Here is a 23,677-nt window from a genome sequence, read left to right on the forward strand (position 1 = left end):
TTAAACAAAATAGGCTTTTGAGTGTCGGATGCAAGAGCGAAAGCATTATCGCAGTTTACAAGAAATGAGTTAATAGTTTCCCTACTACCATCGTATGGTTTAATGAATTTGAACAAAATATTTAATTCGAGCTCAGCCATTGCGTGAGCTGCTGCAGTTCTCCTGGTAACTCGAGGAGAAAGAGCAGGTGACTTCACTTCAGTATCACTTTCACCCTGATGTGGTTCAGGAATTTCAACAGTTAATTTACTTTCCTCAGTTTTGGGAACTTTTGGCATAATTGTATTTACGAAACGAAATTAAAAGTTCCAGGTATGAATACCAAACATCAAATTGTTTTAGCGATAAATAAAAAATAGCTTAAATTTAGTCTAGACAATGACCAAAGACTCACAGTAAGAGTAGCGCGAAGGCGGCCGATAAGAAAGCGCCGGTGACCGGGAGCATTCCGCTGAGATAAGGCACGTTCTTGTGACTTGATCCAGACGCCTTTCTCCAGTTACCGATTCTCGGATAATTTCGAGTGACGAATATGGTTCTCGGTCGTATTACAGATGCAGGATATATGTACGCCGAATGTATGTATGTATGTTTCAGATTTGGAGTTTAGAACACCTTTCACGTAGCCGAAGATTAGAAATTTTGGTTCACCCCACAATAGTTTTCTTTACAGGATATAGTAGATTGATGCCGACAGTAACAGCTCAGTTATTGCAATGGTTTATTTCTCACTGAATAAGTAGACCTCTCACAGGATCTAGCAGGATTTCGTAACGAAACGTTAAGGATAACACCATAAGTATTATTTATTACACTTATGTTTATGCACTAACACAGGATATGGTTTAGAACACTTTGTCTTTGTTTTATTTTAATTTCGAGATACGGAACGAGTTCGCTGAGCGGTGCCTGGCAACTGGAAATTTCCGTATCCCACCGCTGCCACCAAAATTGTTATGCGATGTTTGAAAAATCGGTTTTTAAAAAAAAGAGAAATTATTTTCACTCACGAACTTTTATTTAATAACATTAATTACGGATATGGATAATTTTAAGTACGCGAGGAAATAAATCCTTAGGCAACCGCTCGAGTCAGAGGATAAAGACGAACTGAACTCTGGACTACAATTCGAAAGTAGACTTATTGGCAAACCGCTGTACAAGCTAGTCACAGTAGACCTGTCAGCAATAAGCCTAGCAGAGCCAGGGTATAACAGTACGAACTAAGGTAAGTGGTCACCACCGCCCATAGACAATGGCGTTGTAAGAAATATTAACCATTACTTACATCACCAATGCACCACCAACCTTGGAAACTAAGATACGTCCCTTATGCTTGTAGTTACATTGGCTCACTCACGCTTCAAAACGGAACACAAAAATACTGAGTACTGTTGTTTGGCGGTAGAATATCTGATGAGTGGGTGGTACCTACCCAGACGGGCTGGCACAAAGCCCTACCACCAAAATGTGGTCTAGCGGTGATTCTTCAATCTACCACTAAATAGTATATGAAAACTCTTTGGTGTTCTTATTCAATAAATTAAAACAAGCAGTTCAAGTCATGGATGCAATTGAATTAAAAATGTTGTAGAAAGTCCAGATTAATTTCCTACGTTTTCTGAGATTTAAACATTAACATATAAATTGCTTTTACTGCGACTGATTAATGCGAAGTTAATTTATTTCCAATAGATTTTGTACTCGGATAGAAATTCTATGAATTAATTTTATTTACTGTTGTTATTTGTATTTATAAGAGATGGCACGATGCTTCCTTGATTCCACTTTGAAACTTTTGAAACATAAAATGTATATGTTTTGCTTTGTAGAAGGGGCTTGTGCAAACCCCTCTGGGTACCGCCTAAACATCATCAGATATGGTACTGCCAAACGGAAATACTTAGTATTATTGTACTCCGGTTTAAATGGTAAGTGGCTAGTGTAACTACGAGCATAAGCTTAGTTCCAAAGGTTGGCGCATTGCCGATGTAATTGGGCCAACTTCTATGAGAGTTACGACTACTTACCATCAGCTGGCCCATTAGTTATAAAGTCCCATAATTCGCACGTTTCGACGTATAGACTTTTTTAATAATAGAGCCTTTGATTATTAAGACGAGTTTCTTATCAAAGATTTCGTCACAAGTCAAAAATCAACTTGTAACGATTCGTAATTTTAAAAGGGGATTGTTAAGTGTGACAATCCTCGACAATCCTTGAACAATGAACATCTCGCTGGAAGATCTCGATCGTATCGTGTAGCGAGATTATTGTGACAGTCTATTAGGCCTCGCTGCGGATTACGTTGAGGAGTGCTCGCATTTTGTAAGTGAGGGCGGGAAACGACAGGGGTATTAAATTAACGTTCTATTGTTAATTCAGATGCATCATACCATGAATAGGTATAGTAAGTTCAGTAATAATATAATAATAACCTTATTTCGAGTAACGTGGTGTCGTGGGTTAAGCTTTTTGGAATAAAATTACTTGCGACATATATTAATTGCTACCCATTTCGGCTTTCGACAGGTAGATAATGCATTTATATATAACACCGAGGTCTATGTGATTAATTTGAAAACTAAATTTATAGTTAGTATAATAGTACATATTTATTTAATACTTTTATCATCAGTAATTATCTTTAGTTGAAAATATTTTTTTGGGCATAATTAAACTTGCTAATAATAAATTTAATGATACTGTTGATTTTATTGAAATTGTTTGAAGAAAAATAGTCATTTTAAAGACGAGAGCTAAAAATAACACTTCACAGTAAACAGGAAGCCCAATAGCACATTCAGCGATGCTGGAAAAGAGTTAGATAAAACAGATTATTAAGCAAAAACTGAATTTCTGGAAAACATTTGAACAACAACAAACAAATAAGATGGCTCTAAACCATCTCAGAAAAATTTGCGGTCGAATAGAAAATTTAGATAAACACATTCTGACCTTGAAATAGAAGGGATACGGATGGCTACGCACCAGGAAGCTACCGGTGTTGCAGATTTCCATGGACGGTGGAAGTCATTTTCCATCGGGCGAGACTTCTGGTTGCTGCTGCTGTCTTGTGGAGTGACATTACTGAAGCAGCTGGAAAATTAAAGCGATGCCTGGGATGAGACAGAAGTGTGGAGTTTAGACGAGACCTTCAAGTATAACTTTATAGTCCACTGGCGACCCGCCCCGGCTTCGCATTGTTGATAATAAATATACTATAGAATATCTTACAACGTTCACAGCTTTCTTTCATTAGACAATACAGACTATGTTCCTGAATTTTAAATTTGTAATATCTTAGAATTTATTCATTTAAATTACATGCTGTAAAGGGCCATATTGATTTATATTAAATGCACAATGTATTTAAGGTACTCAATTGGATAAGATTAATGCTGTGTTGCATAATTATATAAATATCGAAACAAAAAAATATATATTGTAATTAAACATTAAAATGAAAATTGTTAAAATATATATAATTTAACTTCTATGTAAAGCGGACACGCAATCATCGTTCATTAGAAGTGAATTGATAGATCGGACGAAGCCCGCTCTTGCTGTATCGCTCTACGTCTCCGGGGGTGGCGCTCGCGCCGATGCACCGGCCGATCCGCAGTCAGCTGTACGCTTGCATGCCATCAGCTCATCTCAATATTCTTGCAAGTTGTATCCGCTGCGTCCTATTCCAATATCTTAAATCTGTAACGACTGTCTCTGTGTAAATTTGTGCTAATCTTTCGTTTCTTCTACCTCTTCTGACTTCTAGTGTGTGTTAGTGATTTTAACTTTAAATAAACTGCCTCATTTCCATCTATAACTGTTTTTCTTCGACAAATCGCTTAACACTCCTAAACCGTATCCACTACTATAGCTGTACTGCTTAAAATCGCTTCGAAAATAAGCCATTTTTTTTCGTAAAAAGAAAAGGATAAAGAAATGGTTGTCGTGGGCTATCCCAAAGATAGACATATACCATAGGGAACTTTTTTGAAGACTTTTTAATTGTACAATACTGTAATACTTTATTTTGATCTATTTCGTAGGGTTTAGCCAGCGTTTGCAATGTAGGCGCAAAAAAAGTGTTTATTTACGACATCACTTTAGAAACCTCTACAATTATCAGTGTTTCTCTACTATATTGTGCATTTATTATGCATATAAACCTTCCTCTTGAATCAATCTATCTATTAAAAAAACTGCATCAAATTCCGTTTTGTAATTTTAAAGTCAAAGCATACACAGGACAGGCTACTTTTGGCTGTGGCTACGTTATACGTTGGATTATATTTTGTATAATGTTTAGCCAAAATCAGGCTGTGAAACACACTGAATATACTGGTACTAATTTCATAACAAAACCTTCAGCGATTTTGCGTGATTCGCATGAAAATAGAAGTGAACTATAGATAGACTACTTACTAAAAATCGAACAATGCGTTCGAATTCTATTTTGTAATAAATAAAGCAAAAGAAGGAAATAAAAATCGTATTCCCGCCTCTTTTATTAACATGACCCAAGTTTTGTGATCGCGAGAGCTCATTGGACATTGAGTCGGGTCTGGCGGATCTTTTTTCGGTAATTGTAAAACTAATTACATTGTTTTGGTATAATTCTAAGATAATTAATTACGTTTATTTATTTATTTTGTAAATATAAAACCTCTTTTAACGTACTTTATAATATTGGAATGATACTGGATTCTATCAGGTGGTGTTACATCCAGGTACTGCGTCTTATTATCAGTTATTACGTCAAATGGCAATAGTTTGAACTGTTTTGTTCAGATTGGTATAAACAGTCACATCGTCCATTAACGGATGATGTATTGACGGTGTAAGGATTGGCGAAGGTGACCCACCAACTATTCGAAAAAAAATGAAACCATGAAACCTTATTCGAGAATATTGACAACTTAAATTAAAAAAAATATATTGTCATCTTTTAATAAAACAAGTCATTTGTTTCGAAAAACTCTTTAAAGAAGTCAAATAATATCACCGTATTCTTAATTGGTGATATAATTAGAACTACCCTCGCATACAAAGCCACAAACAAGATCTAATTAAGAAAATATTTAATTGATTAAATTTTACTCGTCTCATAATTATATACTAATTAAACGAAATTACAAACCGTAACAATGTAAAAATATACTTTATTCGAGTAGACTGTAATAAGTTTGTTGATTACATTAGTGTGTGATTCAAATTATTGACTTGTTGCTTTATCGTCTACATTTAGCTGTAGTTTTATTATTTTCTTATCGAGTATATGACACAATATATACTCGATAAGAAAATAAAAAAACTACAGCAGAATTAATTTGAACAAAGTATAATATGTAGGTAAAAGGATAATCTAAAAGGGTAAATACACATATAAATAGCACAGATTTGAATAAAACTATTCCGCCCCAAAAAATCATCATCATCCTCCTGCCCTTATCCCAACTTTACTTGGGGACGGCGCAGCATGTCTTCTTCTTCCATACTTCTCTGCCGGACGTTATCTCACAAGTAACATTCTTTCTAACCATATCGTCTTTTAAACAATCCATCCATCGTCTCTTTAGTCGTCTTTTTTATGTTATAGGGGGCAAACGAGCAGGAGGCTCACCTGATTGAAAGTGATTACCACCGCCTATGGACATCTGCAACACCAGGGGGGTTACAGGTGCGTTGCCGGCCTTTCTTAGCCCCAACAGATGATATTATCAATTATTCGTAATACAGACATAATATATTAAAATAATATTAATATATACGACTGTTACTTACTTACTTGTAATATATTAATTTAAAATCAATGAAAAAAAGTTATTTTAGCTATTTCCAATAAAGGCAGTTTGTTAAGAGTAGTTTACCACAAGGAGCAGCGTAAGTTGAGTTGCTCATTACAGAGTCGAAACTCACGAGACATTTCTATAAGATGGATCCAAACAAAACTTTGCTGTTCGACTTATCGAACGTAAAATTGAAAAATATATTATTATCATCCGTCGCGAAACGAACTAATGTATTCTTATCACTCGCAACTTTGCTACCGGCTCCGATATTTATAGGACTCCGATATTTTCTGTCGAACGCGAAAAGTTCCATCGAAATGTATTTAACTTTCACGACATAAGTTTGAAGAAGTTGAATCAGCTCGGTATATTGTGACAAATATTTGAATTGTAAACTTTTATGTAAACATGTTGATAAATGCGGGTTCGAATGGATGAAAAGGTTTTGATTTTAAAGGTATGTTTGCATACTCGTTATGAAAACAGGAGATGTTATTGTTTGGAGCTGTAATCAGATAATTGGGAGTAACTTTTGCTTTAATAAGTTCGTTCCCGTTTTAGGAGTCTTTAAGTGTTAGATATAAAAAAGCCTATGTTGAGCCTTCCTTGAGGTTCAAGCTTGCTTCGTATCAAATTTTATGACATTCAATTCATTGGTTTATCCGTAAAAGTTTAACTGACAGTTACCTTTGCTTTTTAACATTAGAATAGAATTAGCAAGTTCAATCTGATGAAAATTGGTGAACTGTTCAGTTAATAACAAATGTCATTTTAATTAAAACCTTTTTGTAAACTTAAAATAACGAGAAAGGCTAATAAAAGCACCAAGTGCTCTGGAGACCATACACATCGGCGCTGTAAGAAATATTAAGCATCCCTTACATCGTGAATTCGCCGCCAACCTTGAGAACGAAGATATTCTCTTGTACATGTAAATTAAGCTTAAACTACACATATAGGTATGTAGTTTGTTGCAGTGGTAGTATCAACGATGAACAGTCTGGCCATTCAACCACCACCATTTTTAATTTTCCAGCTTAGAATCCACGATGGGTTAATATATTTTGACGCTCAATAGCTTAGATCATTAATTAAAGGCAAACCTTTTGATGAATATCGACTAATATCATTATTATTAAGCAGTTTTAGTCGAATTTATTTCTTAGAAAAATATTTTTAAAGCAATTTATTTGAATCCGGTCTGCATGACGTGAAAAATGGTTGAAGTCGGGAAATCTATTGAAGATAGATTGATAGAAAATTCTTCATTCTATTTTGAAAATTCCTCGCCAAAACACTCTTTGTATTCCATAGAAACTGCTTGTGGAATTTAAATAGTTTTCGGCGCGGAAAATATTAAATTCATTGCTATGTTTATACAAGCTCCGTTTTTGATTAAAATTACCAGATAAAAGATTGTGCCCGATCTGGGGGACGGCTCGCAAGTAAAATGAGAACTCATACACACGTCCGTTTATTAAGTGAGCCACAAAGAACTGTATAGTGAGTAGAATATGTGTGTTTTATATATTGCATAGGAGGAACAATACTTCACCATTATTGGAAAAAAAGCAATAGAGGGTAATAACACAGTAAAAATTAAGCGTTTAAAATAATTATAAAATGATAAAGAATACATGATTAAGATAAGACTAATTATAATAACAAGAAGGAATATAATGTACGATTCGAGAACTAAACTATTTTTGGTTATATAATTATTTAACTAACAATAACAATACGTTTGATAGATAGAGTTACAGCACTTAACTAATCGTTCGGTTCGATTTACGCACTTTTTGTTTAACATTTTTATCACTTAACTACATAAAGAAAGGCAACAAGGTATATTTATGAAGAAAAACAGGATACCCCTTTTATATTTTATCTTAATTTCACACACACAAACAATATTTAACTAATTGTTTTTCATTAACTGGATGTTCCTACCTAGTTAGAGTATCCTCCAAATTTTTCCATTTATTCTCTGGTGATTGTAACACTCAACCAAGTTTTTTCTGCTACCTGTTTGATGTCAACAGACCTACATCTTCTTGGGTATATTTAATGTATATCTTAACTAATATAACACGGCCTCCTCATCTTATGAAGAGAGGAATTGAAGCTCAGCAAGTTGTCTAGTATGGTTTGAGGAATATACTGTGGCAGATTCTTATTCGACATAGTTCCAGTTTTACAGGTTTAAGAACAAGAAAATTAATTGGTTTTGGTTAAGATTATCCTATTGGCAAATATCTTAAACTAAGACTAATAAACTGGAGGGTGTACGTAATATAGTTTGTATAAACCTAATATTGATAAAGGGTTTCTAAAAAAACGTGGAAGTAATAGTGTTGGGTGTAACGCTGTCATAACTCAGAGCGCGGGCTCACGACAAATTAGTCTGATAAGACTGGAGACACACGTTTGCTAGTCGAATTAGAAAACAGAAATATAACAATATTTTCAAAATTAAATTTGCGTTGAACACAAGTCATTTTAGTTTTTTAAATACAGAATCGCAATAAAGCAATACAGGGTAATGTTCCCTTTTTTTTTTAATTGGTTTTCGCTGGCATTGATTTCTATATCGAACGTCGAGACACTTTTGTGACGTTTTATGGTGAATCTGTAGTAAAGAGTTTTTTTTTTATGATTGTTTTTCATAAACGTGACATATCTTGTTTTCACCAAATTTACCATTATGTAACTATTTTTGCCGTTGTACCTTGTATATGTTATATGATGTTTTTATAGATTATACATGGTATGTAAATTAATATTGCCCTAAATTTCTTATGTCGGTTCTTCTCAGATTTATTACTTTCCGATGCGAAATAACAGTAAGTTAATAAATAATTATTTGGTGGTAGGGTTTCCGGCAAGCCCTCCTGTGTAGGTATCACCCACTCATTATATATAGTATTGTCAAACAGTAACAATTAATACTATTTTTTGTGGTTTGAAGGATGAGAGAGCCATTGAACATTAATGGAACGAGGAACATAACATCTTGTTTAATTAATAATTAAATTAATTATTAATCATTAAAAAAAATATATCCCGTTGAGTTTCTTTCGCCGGTTCTTCTCAGGTCCGAGGTGTTAAATTCTGAATGGGTGTTTTTGACTTTGACTTTGACTTTGTTTGCGAAGGTTATTGACGCATATGTATAGGCCCTATATTCAATTTATGTTCAATATTATACCGTTTTTCTTTTTTAAAATATTGTGAGTACTTAGCCTAATTCTGTAAAGAATAAATAGAAGTAATAGCGTTACGGTATTACAGAGTATTACTTACGATAGGCGCCAAGTGTAATTTATGTCTGGACGGGAATGGGTCGGTAAATTGAGTTTTACCAATATGGACTACCCACCTATTTACCTAGTTACAAAAATACATGCAATAAATATGTAATAAGATCTTGTATAGTTATAATTTTGATGTGAAGTAACTATTGGTGGCGACGGTGACGGCAAACGGCATGACGCTCTTTTATGTCGCGTTCGTCACCTTCCTCTACACCCTTGTATGTGTGTGTGTGTGTGTGTGTGTGTGTGTGGCACGTATATTGTATACATCATTGCTATATATTATAATAAAAATGTTTTTATTGCATCAACAAAACTCGGTTCTTATTTATTTTACTTCATAGTTATTTATTGTTTTTCTATTAATCTTCGAATTCGAAGTTTTATATACGTTACGCGACCCGTGGTGACATTTCTTTTAATAATATACTTAAAAATCATTAAAAAACGTTTTAATTAATTAGAAAAGAATAAAAATAGCAAATATATATATAAACAAGTTCGAAAAAAATTGCTGTAAGTTACACGGTATTATTAAAAAAAAAATTATATTATATCGATTGGACTCTTTTTAGATTAGAGATTAGAATCTTACGTATGAACAGCTGCAGTTTCCTGTCTGAGTATATCTAGAGTCTGCTGGTGGTGTTCCTGGCATGCCGTGCCTGTTACTTTAATTCTTGAAGCTGTCTAAATATTATGAAAAAACTTGGTGAAGTGCCTTTCTTTTTGTTTTATTAAGTATAACGTACAAACATAATTTTCACTGGAATGGCAAACTAGTTAAGTAATTATAAAATCATAATGTCGTCAGTGGCATAAGTATATGGCAATACATACGTATTCATTTTCAATAAGATTTGAAGCATTTCATAAGTCCTTTTCTTTATTTCATACGTCCATCCTGAATCTAGCTGGGATATTTTGTTTAACAATATTCATTGCCCATATTAAAGTGATTGAAACGAACATGAAATCTTCTATCGGCAGCCATCTTAAATACGTAATTTTTCATGGCGTACTGTATTCAGTAGAACCGAGATGGCCCAGTGGTTAGAACGCGTGCATCTTAACCGATGACTTCTGGTTCAAACCCAAGAATAATAATTATAATTCAAGATAATTCAGCACCACTGAATTATCTTGTGCTTAATTTGTGTTTATAATTCATGTCGTGCTCGGCGATGAAGGAAAACAACGTTTATAATGATTCCAAATATATTAAATTGTATTGTCATCAGAACTAATCCAAATATAAAATCAATCGGTCAAGTTTCAATCACAAAATTTGAACCAAAGAACAAACAGGGCAAGATAAAATAACGCCTTTTAATAAAAACCGCTTAAAAGGAGATTATCAATCCTGTGTTATTTGCTTTTGTTTTTTTTATACCTCCTTTTTTAATTTTATCGTTTATGAACTGTTTGGAAGATTGTTTTTTTAATTTTTGTGGGAATACTTTTCGCTTTATCCTGAAATATGAAGAAAAATTTTTTTTTTTTTTTTGTTGTCATTTTATATTCTTAATTGTGTACCTCAAAAATGCAAACTGTTAATTGGACCAACTAATGACAAGTAATCACAATTTTTACATATTATTATCTGTACAAGGAACAAAGTAAATACTACATAAACTCTTGTTTAAATTGAGTTTCACATATAAACCGTTGCATTCTAATGAATTAATTTGACATTGAAGACCTTATCTTATCGCACAAATCCCACTTCAAATATACTTATTATATTGCCAAAATATTATAGATTACGTTTACCTCGTTTAACAAGATACTAAGAAATAGGTATGAACTGTTAAACATTTTGATTCTATATTTGGTAGTTGTTATAATAGAATATTATTATTAGGTAGGTGTTCTGTCAAATGGGCTACTTGACGGTATTTCCCACCACTAGACACTGTAGGAAATATTAACCAAGTGAACCTTGAGACATTACATTACATTACATACATAAGCAGCCTAAAGGCCTCCTCTCCTTTTGAGGAGAAGGCTTGGAGCACACTCCACCACGCTGCTCCAATGCGGGTTGGTGCAATACACATGTGGCAGAATTTCGTTGAAATTAGACACATGCAGGTTTCCTCACGATGTTATCCTTCACCGCCGAGCACGACATGAGTTATAAACACAAATTAAGCACATGAAAATTCAGTGGTGCCTGCCTGGTTTTGAGCCCGAAATCATCGGTTAAGGTGCACGTGTTCTAACCACAGGGCCATCTCGGCTTTAACCTTGAGAACTAATATGTTAAGCATAGCACTTGCGTCTGTAGTTAAACTGGCGCAATCACTATTCAAACCGGAATACAACGATACTAAATAATAGTGTCTGGTGGAAGAAAGGTATGATGAGTGGGTGGTATCAACCCAGATGGGCTTGAACAATAATATTGTACCTCAAAAAAATAATCGTATAAACTAGTCGTCATTTGACGATAATGTCGTATCTCGTAAAGTTATCGTGCGATTAAGTTCAGGTATATTGATAAAACATAATGATAGTAAATATAAGATATAAAGATTAGAAAATTAATACAATTTTTACTACTTTATTGTTAAAATTCCAAAAGTATGATATTCAATCGCAGTTTTGGTCAGAATGACTAGTCTAATTGTATTGTCGTGTGTTCTGGCATTTGTTAATGCTGTATTAGCAGGAAATCATGAAATATATTCCGGGTATGTGCCTTCATTCTAATCATTGGTTTATACAAACGATAATATCAATAGGAGGATAGACTTCTGTGCAATATCAGGAAAGGAGAAGCTACTGAGTTGCTTGCGGATTCTTCTTGATACAATGTCGAATATTATCTTGTAAAGTGGCTAGATTCAAAATTGCTGATAAGAACCATGAATGGAGTATATTTTGATTTTAATCGATTTAATTTGTTGTACTCCAGTTGGCATTGTTGTTGAGCCGATGTGATTACACGCATAAAGTAGCGTTTGAGTATCCATGATTGGAGTCGTAATAGCAGTGAAAGGAGTTTTTAATATTTCATACCTCTAAACCATTTGTCCTTTTAATAACAAAAAATGTGCTATAGAATCTACATATTAGCCTATAATATTCTAAATTTGAGTTCCAGGTGTTTTCTAGCTGTTAGAAAACACCTCACCACTACTCAAAAATTGAAAAGCTCCGGTGAGCTTCGCTTTGTTCTTAGAGAACCCGCCTTCGTATGTAGAGGAACTTTCTTTAAAGTGGCTTATTTGTGTTTCTGCCTTCATAGCAAAAGAAAAGTTTTAGTAGTATTGCTAATTTCGAAAACAATGTAAATATCACATGGATTTAGTTTTGTGTTATTTATTTAAAACAATTTTTACAAAAACTATTAGTACATTTTTCCAGAAACTTAGTCCAAAAAATTGATAAACAACCGGATCAGTAATGACTTATTTCTATTTTTTTTCCAACAGCTATTCGGTTCATGGCGTTCGTCTTCGTGATCAAGCAGACCAGATAGTCCTTCACAAACTCGAAGAAGATTTAAATGTAGATTTATGGAACCATGGCGCTCCAGGACTTCGAGATGCATTGGTCATGGTCTCACCGGAAAATGAACGAGAATTTTTGGCCACGTTAGACCAAAATGGCATGAATCACTATCTGCATCTTGATGATGTAGCCTCGTAAGTAATGACTCATATTTAATCAGTTTATTTTATTATAATAGTACCTGTGCTTCATGGTTATACTCTGGCTAAATATTTAGAATTTTACATTACATTAACAGCCTGTAAATATCCCACTGCTGGGCTAAGGCCTCCTCTCCCTTTGAGGAGAAGGTCTTGGAGCATATTCCACCACGCTGCTCCAATGCGAATGGAGTACACATGTGGCAGAATTTCGTTGAAAATAGACACACACAGGTTTCCTCACGATGTTTTCCTTCACCACCGAGCACGAGATGAATTATAAACACAAATTAAGCACATGAAAATTCAGTGGTGCTTGCCTGGGTTTGAACCCGAAAATATCGGTTAAGATGCACGCGTCCTATCCACTGGGCCATCTCGGTTTAATATTTAGAAAAAATCAAAAAAAAGAATCCTAAAGCCGATACAAGTCTTTCTATACTAACCTTACATAGTTCACGTTCTACGTAATCTTCTAACTTGTTTTTTAGTTCCTGATATAAGCGAGATATGATTAAACAGACAGTCTAGATTTACAATAAAGATTAATATAAAACTTTAAAATTCAGGAAACATAATTACATCACAATTATAATTAAAAATTATCCGATTATAATCAGAGGATGTATCCTCGATAAAAGGCATATCAATCATCGATTTTAGTATCGACTCTAGACTAACCAATATGTTTTATTCGTGTTAAATTATTATTCAAGCCATAAAAAATATTAAAATCTAACAATAATAAATATGAAATGCTATTAATCTTATTCCGGGGAAATTTCGATAAACCTTGAAAATATATACGTGTATATTTTATTTTAAATGTTTGGCAGATGGACAAATGTGCCACCTGTCCAGCGCTTACCTGTGATGGTAAGTGGTCACCGCCCATAATCATTAGGTCTGTTAGAAATATCAACTACGTCCACCTACTCATCATAATATATTCTACCGCCAAGGAGCAACACTTGTGCCGTTGAGTTAAGGTTTAAAGGGTGCGACAATTTAAAGACGGGCATGTAAAATCTTACCTCCCAAGGTTACTGGAACATTAATACTGTAAATTATGGCTGGTAATCACTTACTAGTTTATCTCTCAATTTTTTAATTAATTTATTTGAAATCGAATAGTCAATCGTACTAAATAAGGTTAATATAATGATGTAATCTTAGGACTAAGAATTAATTTTATTTGGTAACGTAGAATAAAACAAGAATCCACAATTAAACAAAATAAGGACTATTTTAAACAAAAAAAATGTATTTGTAAATATAAACAATGTATGTTAAAAATATTGTTTCATACGAGGCCTTTTATCAGTGTGATCTCTTTACACTAGTCAGCATTTTTCAAGAGATTTTCGCTTATCGCAACTAAGCCCTACCGTTTATGTTATCTTCAGCGGCTGAACAGCCATAAACGAGTGTAGCCGGAGCTTTATAGCTCTTCTTTCACACCTCATATAGGACCGGCGGACCGACATTTTATAGCCGTTTCGTACCAGAATATTACTCATTTAGTCGTGGAAGAATTTCGAATGTCTACTTCATATTAAATTTGAAAGGATGTCTAAGTTATACTCTTTCTCTTTCTTTCATGGATATTTATAAAGAAAACATTTGATAAAACTTTATTAAGTCGTTAAATCTACAGTTTGTTTTATTTAATTGAGTATAGTATTATACTTAGAATATTTTCATGTCTAAACAGACTGTCAATGTGAGAACGCTTCGAATAAAAACCAAGTGGCTATCTCTTGGCAACTGAGTACACACACACACACTTAGATAGTAAAGTTACCCATTTTATTTTAGTTATTTTGTTCTGCGTACTTATAAATAATCTAAGGTATTATGTAAACATGCTTAGCATGTAATTCATAATTTAAGCACTACGATACGAGACTCATTTATTGATATCGCAGTCAAACCCCTGCTTTTGTGGGACTATGTGATAAACACACTATAAATATTGAGTAGTGTATAAATAAATAAAATAAAACAATTATTTGGGTGTCCAACGATTAGATTGTTTTAAATGATTTCTCTCCACTGCTGCGATTCACTGGACACGTGTAGGTATTTCTAATAAATGACACTAGCTAAGCATCTCAACTTCGTTCGGATAATGTTCATAAAGAAGCTACCCCTCTAAATTCCCTTCTTTAAAGTTTCAATAATAGGTAAGGCGAAAAGATTATCTATGCTTAATTTCAAGTCAGTCGGACCTAAGTAGAGTTCAACTATAGGTCCGATTGACCTGATATAATATATATTTTGCAATAAGCACTATAAGTGAACTATAACATCTTTACCGATTTAGCGGACTTGAGAGATTTGAAACAATGTTTAGCTAGAATTTAACTTAAGATGTCCGATGTCAACGAGACGATGTAAAAATATATTTCGTAGAAGATCAACTCTCGAGAGATCTTAAATTCTGTAATATCTACTTATCCTCTTATATTTGTACCAAATAAAGTCATATTAATAATGTTGATAACAGTCATACAGCTAAGAGGCTTAAAGTGGACAAAGCTTACAGTGATACATTGTTTTCTAGATCTCTCAAAGAATACGACACACAAGTATCTAGTTGGAGGCTGAGTAGGACTAATAGGATGCCGTTTGAAGACTACCCGAGATATGCTGAGGTAATATATGTTTTTTTTTTTTTAATAGAAAGACAGAAAAAGGTTTTTGCCTTTTGTTCCAGAAATTATAATCATATTTAAAAGTACATTTGTCTTCGTTGGATATTAGTTATTATTAAAATATGTATTAAGCAGAGGTTTATACCCGTTCGAATTCTTCGCCAACATATTTTGTAGACAATAAATTTGTTTTTCAAATAATTAAATTTTTGATCTGTCTTTCACGAGCAGGGAATTAATTATAAAAGAGCTTCATTTATTATTAACGTAATCATCTTATCAAATAATTTAAATTACAAATTGTTTTTAATTGTTTATTATAGGTTGATGCTTATATGGAAAGAATAGCGAGAGAATATCCAGATTTAGTGACTTTGGTGAACGCTGGACCTAGCTTCGAAGGTCGAGCTGTCAAATACTTGAAGGTAACAAGCACGTTCAGAAATCTTTAAATGTGAAATTCCAAGAAAGTGTAAGGGAAAGTTTTTCCGTAAGGAATATTATAAAACCAATTACTTCTTAGATGATGAAACCTTTGGAATTGAACGATACCATCTGGTCGATTTAATTAAAAATTCAATTGATGAAAATAAAAACGACACACTTTGGTTTTTTCTTAATCGGTGGGAGATTTTTGGCAGTTACTAAACCACGTATAACGCTTCTATAATATTGAATTACGATTTATTATTTGACTTTGAATATTCTTAGTTAGTTTGACTGAATTCAATGGATTCGGTTATCATACTGTCAAAGTTTTAGACGAAATTCTAATATTATTTAAATAAAGTGTGTCAATAATTTTTTTAAAGATATCAACTTCAAAGTTCACCGACCCTAGCAAGCCGGTATACTTCATAGATTTTACGATGCACGCAAGAGAATGGGTGATTGTTCCATTCGCTATGTACACTATACACCGACTAGTAGAGAACCTGAGGGATCAGGATAGGGACATCCGAGAGAACATCGACTGGATCGTGATGCCGATGGTCAACCCTGACGGCTATGAATACAGCCACACTGATGTGAGTATTGCTTAAGGTGTTCAAATACCATTTTACTCATAGTATTATTAATACGGATACGATGGTATAAATGCCAACGATAAAATTATTATTTATATTTGTACTTCCAGAAAGAGCAACTTAGACATGATGTTGGTTTTGCGATGCTTTTATAATGCCGATAAAATAGGCAAATAAAATTATGTAATGTAATTTAATTTAATACAGGCACGTCTTTGGCGCCGTACTCGATCGTTCAACGCATCTGTCAGCACGGAGTGTTGGGGCGTTGACATCAACAGAAATTTTGATATCAACTTTAATACTCTTGGCGTCTCATCAAATCCATGCTCTGACATCTATCCAGGACATGAAGCTGACTCTGAACCCGAAACGAGATACGTCAGAGATGTTATTCTAGAAAACTTAGACCGTATGCAATTGTACCTCAATGTTCACAGTTTTGGGAACTACGTCGTCTTCGGATACGGTAATACATCGTTGCCGCATAATGTAGTTCAGTTACACCAAGTCGGAGCAGCGATGGGGGCTGCTATAGACGTAAAGAAGCTCGATAAAGCCCCATTTTATTTGATTGGAAACAGCAATTTGTTAATGTATGAATGCTCTGGTAGCTCGCAGGATTATGCACAGGTATGACTTGATTTTATTTCACGTTTATATTCACGAAGTTTTATAAGATTATACATTTGCTATTATTTTATGGATTGTAATAGTTTCCGTTATATTCATTTTTATTTATATATTGATTTATTTATGCTTTATTGCACCAACACTTATTACAAAATTATACCTAAGGATTAACATTAAAAGTTGCATGAACGCAACAGGCGGCCTTATCGCTAAAACAGCGATCTCATCCAGGTCACTTTTGGGCAGAGGACTGGTTGTAAAACTAATTTGGGAAGGGGTTCAATAATTTTGATAAATTATATGTATATAAAATATAATAATACACATAAAACTATAAATATAAATAAATATATACATATAGTATATACATGATGGACACCAAACCGCAGCGGTGGAGTAAGCTCCAAGCATTATTATTAAAATGGACAGGAGGCTGTAGCTTAGCAGTGGGTTATTAACAAGCTGTTATTTTTCTGTTATACTCACTTGACCACTTCTTTTTAGGCTGTAGGTGTACCGTTCTCCTATACCCTGGAGGTGTCTGGCTATGAGTATGGTTTCCAAGTACCTCCGCAGTATATCGAGCAGATAAATACAGAATCCTGGGAAGGTATCGTCGCATCAGCTCGTCTTGCAAACTTGTATTATAGAGCAAGAAATCGTAACTAAAAGCCTAAGGAATACAATGGCTTGAGCAAAAGTCAATGTTTAATAAAGCTTGATAAAAAAATTATGTATTTGTCTTGTTCTCGGTTTAATCTTCCTCCAAAAATCTTTATAAAATTTATCGAAATTGTTTTAACTGACATTGACATACATGTATTGTATATTTTACTAAAAATAGTAGATTTAAATAGTTTTTGTAAAAATAAAATAAAAAAATTTGTGAAAATTAAATTATTATTTAACTTTTCCGTTTCTGGTATAGCTATTTTAAACATGTTCTGTAATCTATATATTTTGATATATCGGTTGTTTTGCTCTTTCTTAGATAAATTTAGAAAAGAGTAAGCGAAATGGCATGTCAAGATGTCTGCAGTCTGACATACATGTCATTTATGTCAAATAAATAGTAATGTCGTTATATGGCCCACTAAAAAACCGAATTTATTAAGAATAAAAACAAACTGCTGCTTTCAACAACTGTCATATTACAGAATATGACAGTTGTTGAAAGCAGCAGCATTTGCTGGCATGAGCTCGTTGCACTTAATGAGTTGGGTCGTTGTCGCAAGACCACCCGACGTGCGTGCTCAGCCTCATGAGCTCCCGTCGCCGACCACCTGCCCCGACGTAGGCAATGATGACTTGGAGCAGCGATAGGACGACGCAACCACTGGATATGACACCCACCTGGAATTGACAATCACAAGATTTGTACAACCATAACAACGGACTGGACACACCATTGGGTCTATAGGACCTGGACCCACAGGGTCAAAATACAATGACACGGTAGCTGTGCGCTATCGCTGAGGATATGCCCGGGTGAGGCGTTATGCCTCGAGGCCCGTACCCCGCTTGTCCTAGCCCAAGCAGGAAGAACTCTCACACAATCAGTTGTGTACTATTTGCACAAAATCTCAGTACAGGGAGCCCGCCTAGTAGTATGATATAAGTCAAGGTCTAAATGTAATGCAATTTTGATCAACATCTTCATGTAATTGTCATGTTAGGTGATAGATATTAGGCTAGTTATTCTAACGCAAACCCATGTGGAAATTGCGAATTTTTTCGAACGCCTTACTTTACAAATTACCTTAGCAATTTGTGAGCCATATCTTGTGGGTTTAGGTGTATTATTTTTATTTTCACACATTTTATTTTTGATTTTATTTTATGATTCACATATATTACGTCAAAAATCTAAATATATTCAATTGGAATTGTCTGTTGTATCTTTGCTTTTTCGCGGGCGATTTAAGAAATACGCAGACAATGCGTCAACTACGGGATGTAATTTTTGCGTCCCTGGTATAGTACGACACAATTTAAATGTTGCATCGAAAAATTAAAAAAAAAACTGTCAATTTCGCGAATGTATTAAGTTATATGACATTACAAATTACTATGTTTCTGTAAATATCATTTTCACATAAAGATTGATAATTTTGAAGACGCACTTAATTCGATTTTATGAATTGCCGATGCTACATCTGAGTGGTGTCGTACTACATCTGTAAATAGACTTACATACCATTTGAACCGGTAAACATTGGAGCAATACAAATATTGTTGATTAGTAGCAGTAGTATGTCTAGTAAGTGGGCGATTTTAATCCTGATCCTGTAACAAATCTTGAATTCTAAGTCTTGCTGACTTTTTTGGACGACGTTTTTTACGCGGTTTATAGTAGAGTGAATTAACAGAAATCGTCACGTAACTAAAAGCGTTACGCCCCCCACCCCAGGCTACTTTTATTACCCTATCTTCTCTAGCGCTCTATCTCTGTCTCTAGCCGTATCGCTTAATATAACAGTATAATTTGTTATTTGTTATTGTTAATTAATGTCTTTATTTATTTACGATATCGTTTGGCGGACGAGCAAATTGGCCACTTTATGGGAAGTGGTCAACACAGAAAATAGACAATGTAGCTGTAAGAAATATTAACTGATCCTTACATAACCAATGTGCTACCAACCTCGGGAACTAAGATGTTATGTCCCTTGTGCCTGTAGTTACACTGGCTCAGTCACCCTTCAAACCGGAATACAGCAATACTGCTGCTTAGCGGTAGAATATCTGATGAGTGGGTGCTATCTAACCAGAATAGCTTGCAAGCAAAATTTATTTGAATTGGTCATGTAGCAGAACTTACTATTAATATTAGCGAAATGGACCGTTGAAAACGGGTGCGCTTTTAAAATCTCAGTGAACGTCAGATTAAAGAAGCTAACAAAAAATATTTTTAAAATATAATTTACTTTCGACAGTCAAGTTTGAACTAAGTAAAAAGTTAGATTCTGTCCGGAGGCTTCATCTCTCACTTGAGTCTTTGAGTAATTCCGGAAATGAACTAAAAATTTACTGAAGAAAGTTTTAAAGGCATTACGTTGACCCTTTCTTGATGAGTGACTTCATTTTGATTTTCTTATTTTTATCTTGTTGCGCTCTGAGATCAGCAGTGAATTAAAAAAGGCTGGGTGATCTCTACGGAGAACATTTCTAGAGAAGTAGAGTTCTAGTTAAAGAGATGGTCGCAAGTCGTAGGCGTTGTAAGTTTGACTAAGGGAATTATTATTAGACGCTTCAATCTTTTTTCGCGTGTTAACCACTCGTATGGAAGCAAGTCACCACTAAACATTTTGATTTTAATATAACACGCCTTTGTCCCTTTCCCACAATCCTCACTGAAACAGCCTGAAAGAATGAACTCCAAACTTCCCAAGACGAGAGAGACGAGAGAGACGAGAGAGATGAGAGAGACGAGTAGAGAAGACGATATATGAAGCAGTATAAAATATTTCTTCAGCAAAACAATAGAACTTATCTGTTAAAGTTAATCCAAATAGATTTATTTTCCAAAAGGCTTACACAGTTGCAAGTGATACAGGGGTTATTTAGAGCATAAATAGATGAAAGAGGTATGATAAAACATGGTATGACCACCGCAGAATCCGGATCTCGATCTCATTGAACATTTATGGTAAAAGCTTGACAGAAATGTACATAAACGTTGTCCTACTTAGAAAAACGTTACGCGAAAGACTTAAAAGAAAGCTGGAACAATATATCAAAAGCAACAATCAATAAACTGATCCTATGCCGAGCTTAGCGAAAAAAAAAAATTCAATGCAAAGATTTTCTATGAATAAATATTGAAAAATATAATAATTCCATAATAACATTGACCGATTTTTCTTGAATTTTTTTGATTGTTTATAAATGACTCTTTCATTTGATAAGTAAACTGTTTGCTTTGTACAATTAAACTATTTTCAGCTTTATTTAATTATACTCCTTAAGTTAAAGTGGTCTTAAATTGATATATATATAAAAATATTTCAAGCATTTTGATCACAATGAGATAAATTCCACAGATAAATCACTGAATTTACTTCGATGGCTATGAGTAGCGCTATTCCTGCGTCTTTCGTGAAGCAATCCTTAGTGAAAACGTATTGCTCACTATAAAATTAGCATTTATATTAAACTGGACAAGATTTGATTTAATTTTTTCAAAATATTTATTTCATGAGAGCTCATTTTACAAAGTGGATAGACGTTGAATAAATTACTAGGAGTGCTTTTGTTTCCAATTTCAATACAAAGAGCTAATTTAAATAATATGTGCCTTCTCATGGTCTGGACTATTTCGCAAGACAATTTGACGATACACAAAATGATAATACTTACGTAATGATTACGTTTTTCATTATCATTTTATATCTTTTACAGCTATAATTAGGACTCGGATTATTTTATTTGCTGTAAAAATATTTATCTTAATATAAAAATATAGTATCGAATTTTTACATGATTCTAAATGGATTATGCAAAGTTTTATTTTAAATATATTGCAATATCTGATACAAAAATAAATTGTGAATTTTGAGATGAAATTAAATCACCTTTGGCACAATTTTTATGTACTATTATAGGAAGTACTAAGCATTATTATTTTACGCGGTTTTAATGATACAATTTTTGTTCCATATTTAATAATGAAAAGATACTCGAGAGAATTTTTTTTTTTTTCCTTATACGCTAAGATTGTTATAATTATGTCGTCACTTAAAAGCAAGAAGAGTGCCAAAAGTTGCTTTTGGGAAAAGTGGTTTAAATTTTTTATACTTTAAATCTCATTTCCTTAAAATAAATTTCCATTGACATTGATGTTTTAGTTCATTATTCATAGTTGCCTCGTTGGTCTGGCTGCGTTCAATTTTCGGACCATGTTATTGGACTTTTGTTCAATAAATTCTCAGTAACAACTCGTTTGTCTGGAAGCTGACAGTGTAGTTCCTGCGCCTTCAGTTCGGTCGTGTCTGATTGCTACACCACCATAATAGTAGTCCCACAGGACCATAAAGTGAGTTTGCGCATTGTCCTGAGGTTGGCTAGCTCTATTATGAATAGCTCCCACAATCGAAATCGTTCAGGAAGACTTCGTCAAGGCAATATCGCTATTTTACTTCATTTGTTCAATACGACTGGCAAATGCAAAAAAATATTGGCACTTATTACATTCTTAATACGTCAGCAACAAAAACAAGCAAATCACTTTGGCCTTGAAGTCATATGACAAATTATAATTGAACGAGATCTATATACATATAATAAAAATGGAGTGTCTGTTTGTGATATTATAATAACCGCGTTCTACTAAATGGATATGCATGTATACACGGTACATATACCTAAATAACATTTTTTACAATTTTTGTCCGTCTGTCTGTCTGTCTGTTTGTTCCGGCTAATCTTTGGAACGACTAGACCGATTTTGACGGGACTTTCACTGGCAGATAGCTGATTTAATAAGGACTATCTTAGGCTACTTTTATTTTAGAATTATATGTAAAATACTAATAAAATCACGCTTTTTTATTGAATTCAAACGCGCACGAAATCGCGGGCACAGGTTGTCTTAAATAATTTGTGGTATTGAATATGGTTTAGTAAAATTTCGGCATTTTGAATGTTAGCGAAGTTGTTATCGGACCTTTTGAAGTAAAATTAAAGTTGTTGAGTTGTATTATGAATAAAAATGAAGTAACTAATTTCAAAATTAAGGCCGTAATAATAATATTTGTTATGTAAATGATTAAATTGTATTTAATTATAAAAAATAAAAATAAATAAATTAATGAAAAATAATTTTATTTAAAAATTATGCAAATGAGCCTCCTGATGGTAAATGGTCTCTAATTTGCCCCGACCCTTATATCCCCCGTTCTTGTAGTACACTGGCTCATTCACCCTTCAAACCGGAACACAACAATTCAAAGTATTGCTGCTTGGAGCTAGAATATAGGATGAGAGGTTAGTACCTACCCAGACAGAATTGAACAAGACTCTACCACCAAGAAAGAAAAAATATTTATATACATTCAGTGGTTGCACATGACATAGTAGAGCTATTAATAAATCGAATAGATATTTTTTTTTATGATATAGGGGGCAAACGAGCAGGAGGCTCACCTGATGGAAAGTGATTACCACCGCCCATGGACATCTGCAACACCAGGGGGGTTACAGGTGCGTTGCCGGCCTTTAAGAAATAAGTACGCTCTTTTCTTGAAGGTTCCCAAGTCGTATCGGTTCGGAAAAAATCTAAGGAATGGAGTAAATCTAAGGTTTGTTTTTTATTACTACTCCTGCCATTGAAATAAAATAAAGAGTCTTTTGTAATGAGTCTCCAAGAGTACTAACAAAGAGTTCAACTGAAAATATAAAGAATTTTATATTTCAATAATTTGTAAATTCTGTCACTAGCCAATAATATTTGTTATAATTATTGTTAAGCAGTTTAAGGATGAGTAGATCAGGAAAACACACCTGTTGTGTCACGAGCTAAAACCAACACAGTCTCTAGCGTATTTCGTTCTAGTAATCGTAGCATGTGATTGTGTGAATGCTTTATTGCAA

At 33.8% G+C, this 23,677-nt stretch overlaps 1 protein-coding gene across 1 annotated transcript; it reads left to right on the forward strand.

The window, feature by feature from the left end:
• The first annotated feature begins 378 nt into the window (after nt 1-378).
• Nucleotides 379-17,775, forward strand: LOC125072132 (carboxypeptidase B-like). The gene is made up of 8 exons (XM_047682643.1): nt 379-395; nt 1,080-1,208; nt 12,550-12,762; nt 15,335-15,425; nt 15,749-15,850; nt 16,238-16,453; nt 16,661-17,086; nt 17,591-17,775. The coding sequence occupies exons 1-8, from the start codon at nt 379-381 to the stop codon at nt 17,753-17,755; spliced, it is 1,359 nt and encodes a 452-aa protein (XP_047538599.1). The 3' UTR covers nt 17,756-17,775.
• The last annotated feature ends 5,902 nt before the right edge of the window (nt 17,776-23,677 follow it).

Source organism: Vanessa atalanta, chromosome 20, assembly GCF_905147765.1.
Source record: "Vanessa atalanta chromosome 20, ilVanAtal1.2, whole genome shotgun sequence".
Taxonomy (NCBI): Eukaryota; Metazoa; Arthropoda; class Insecta; order Lepidoptera; family Nymphalidae; genus Vanessa; species Vanessa atalanta.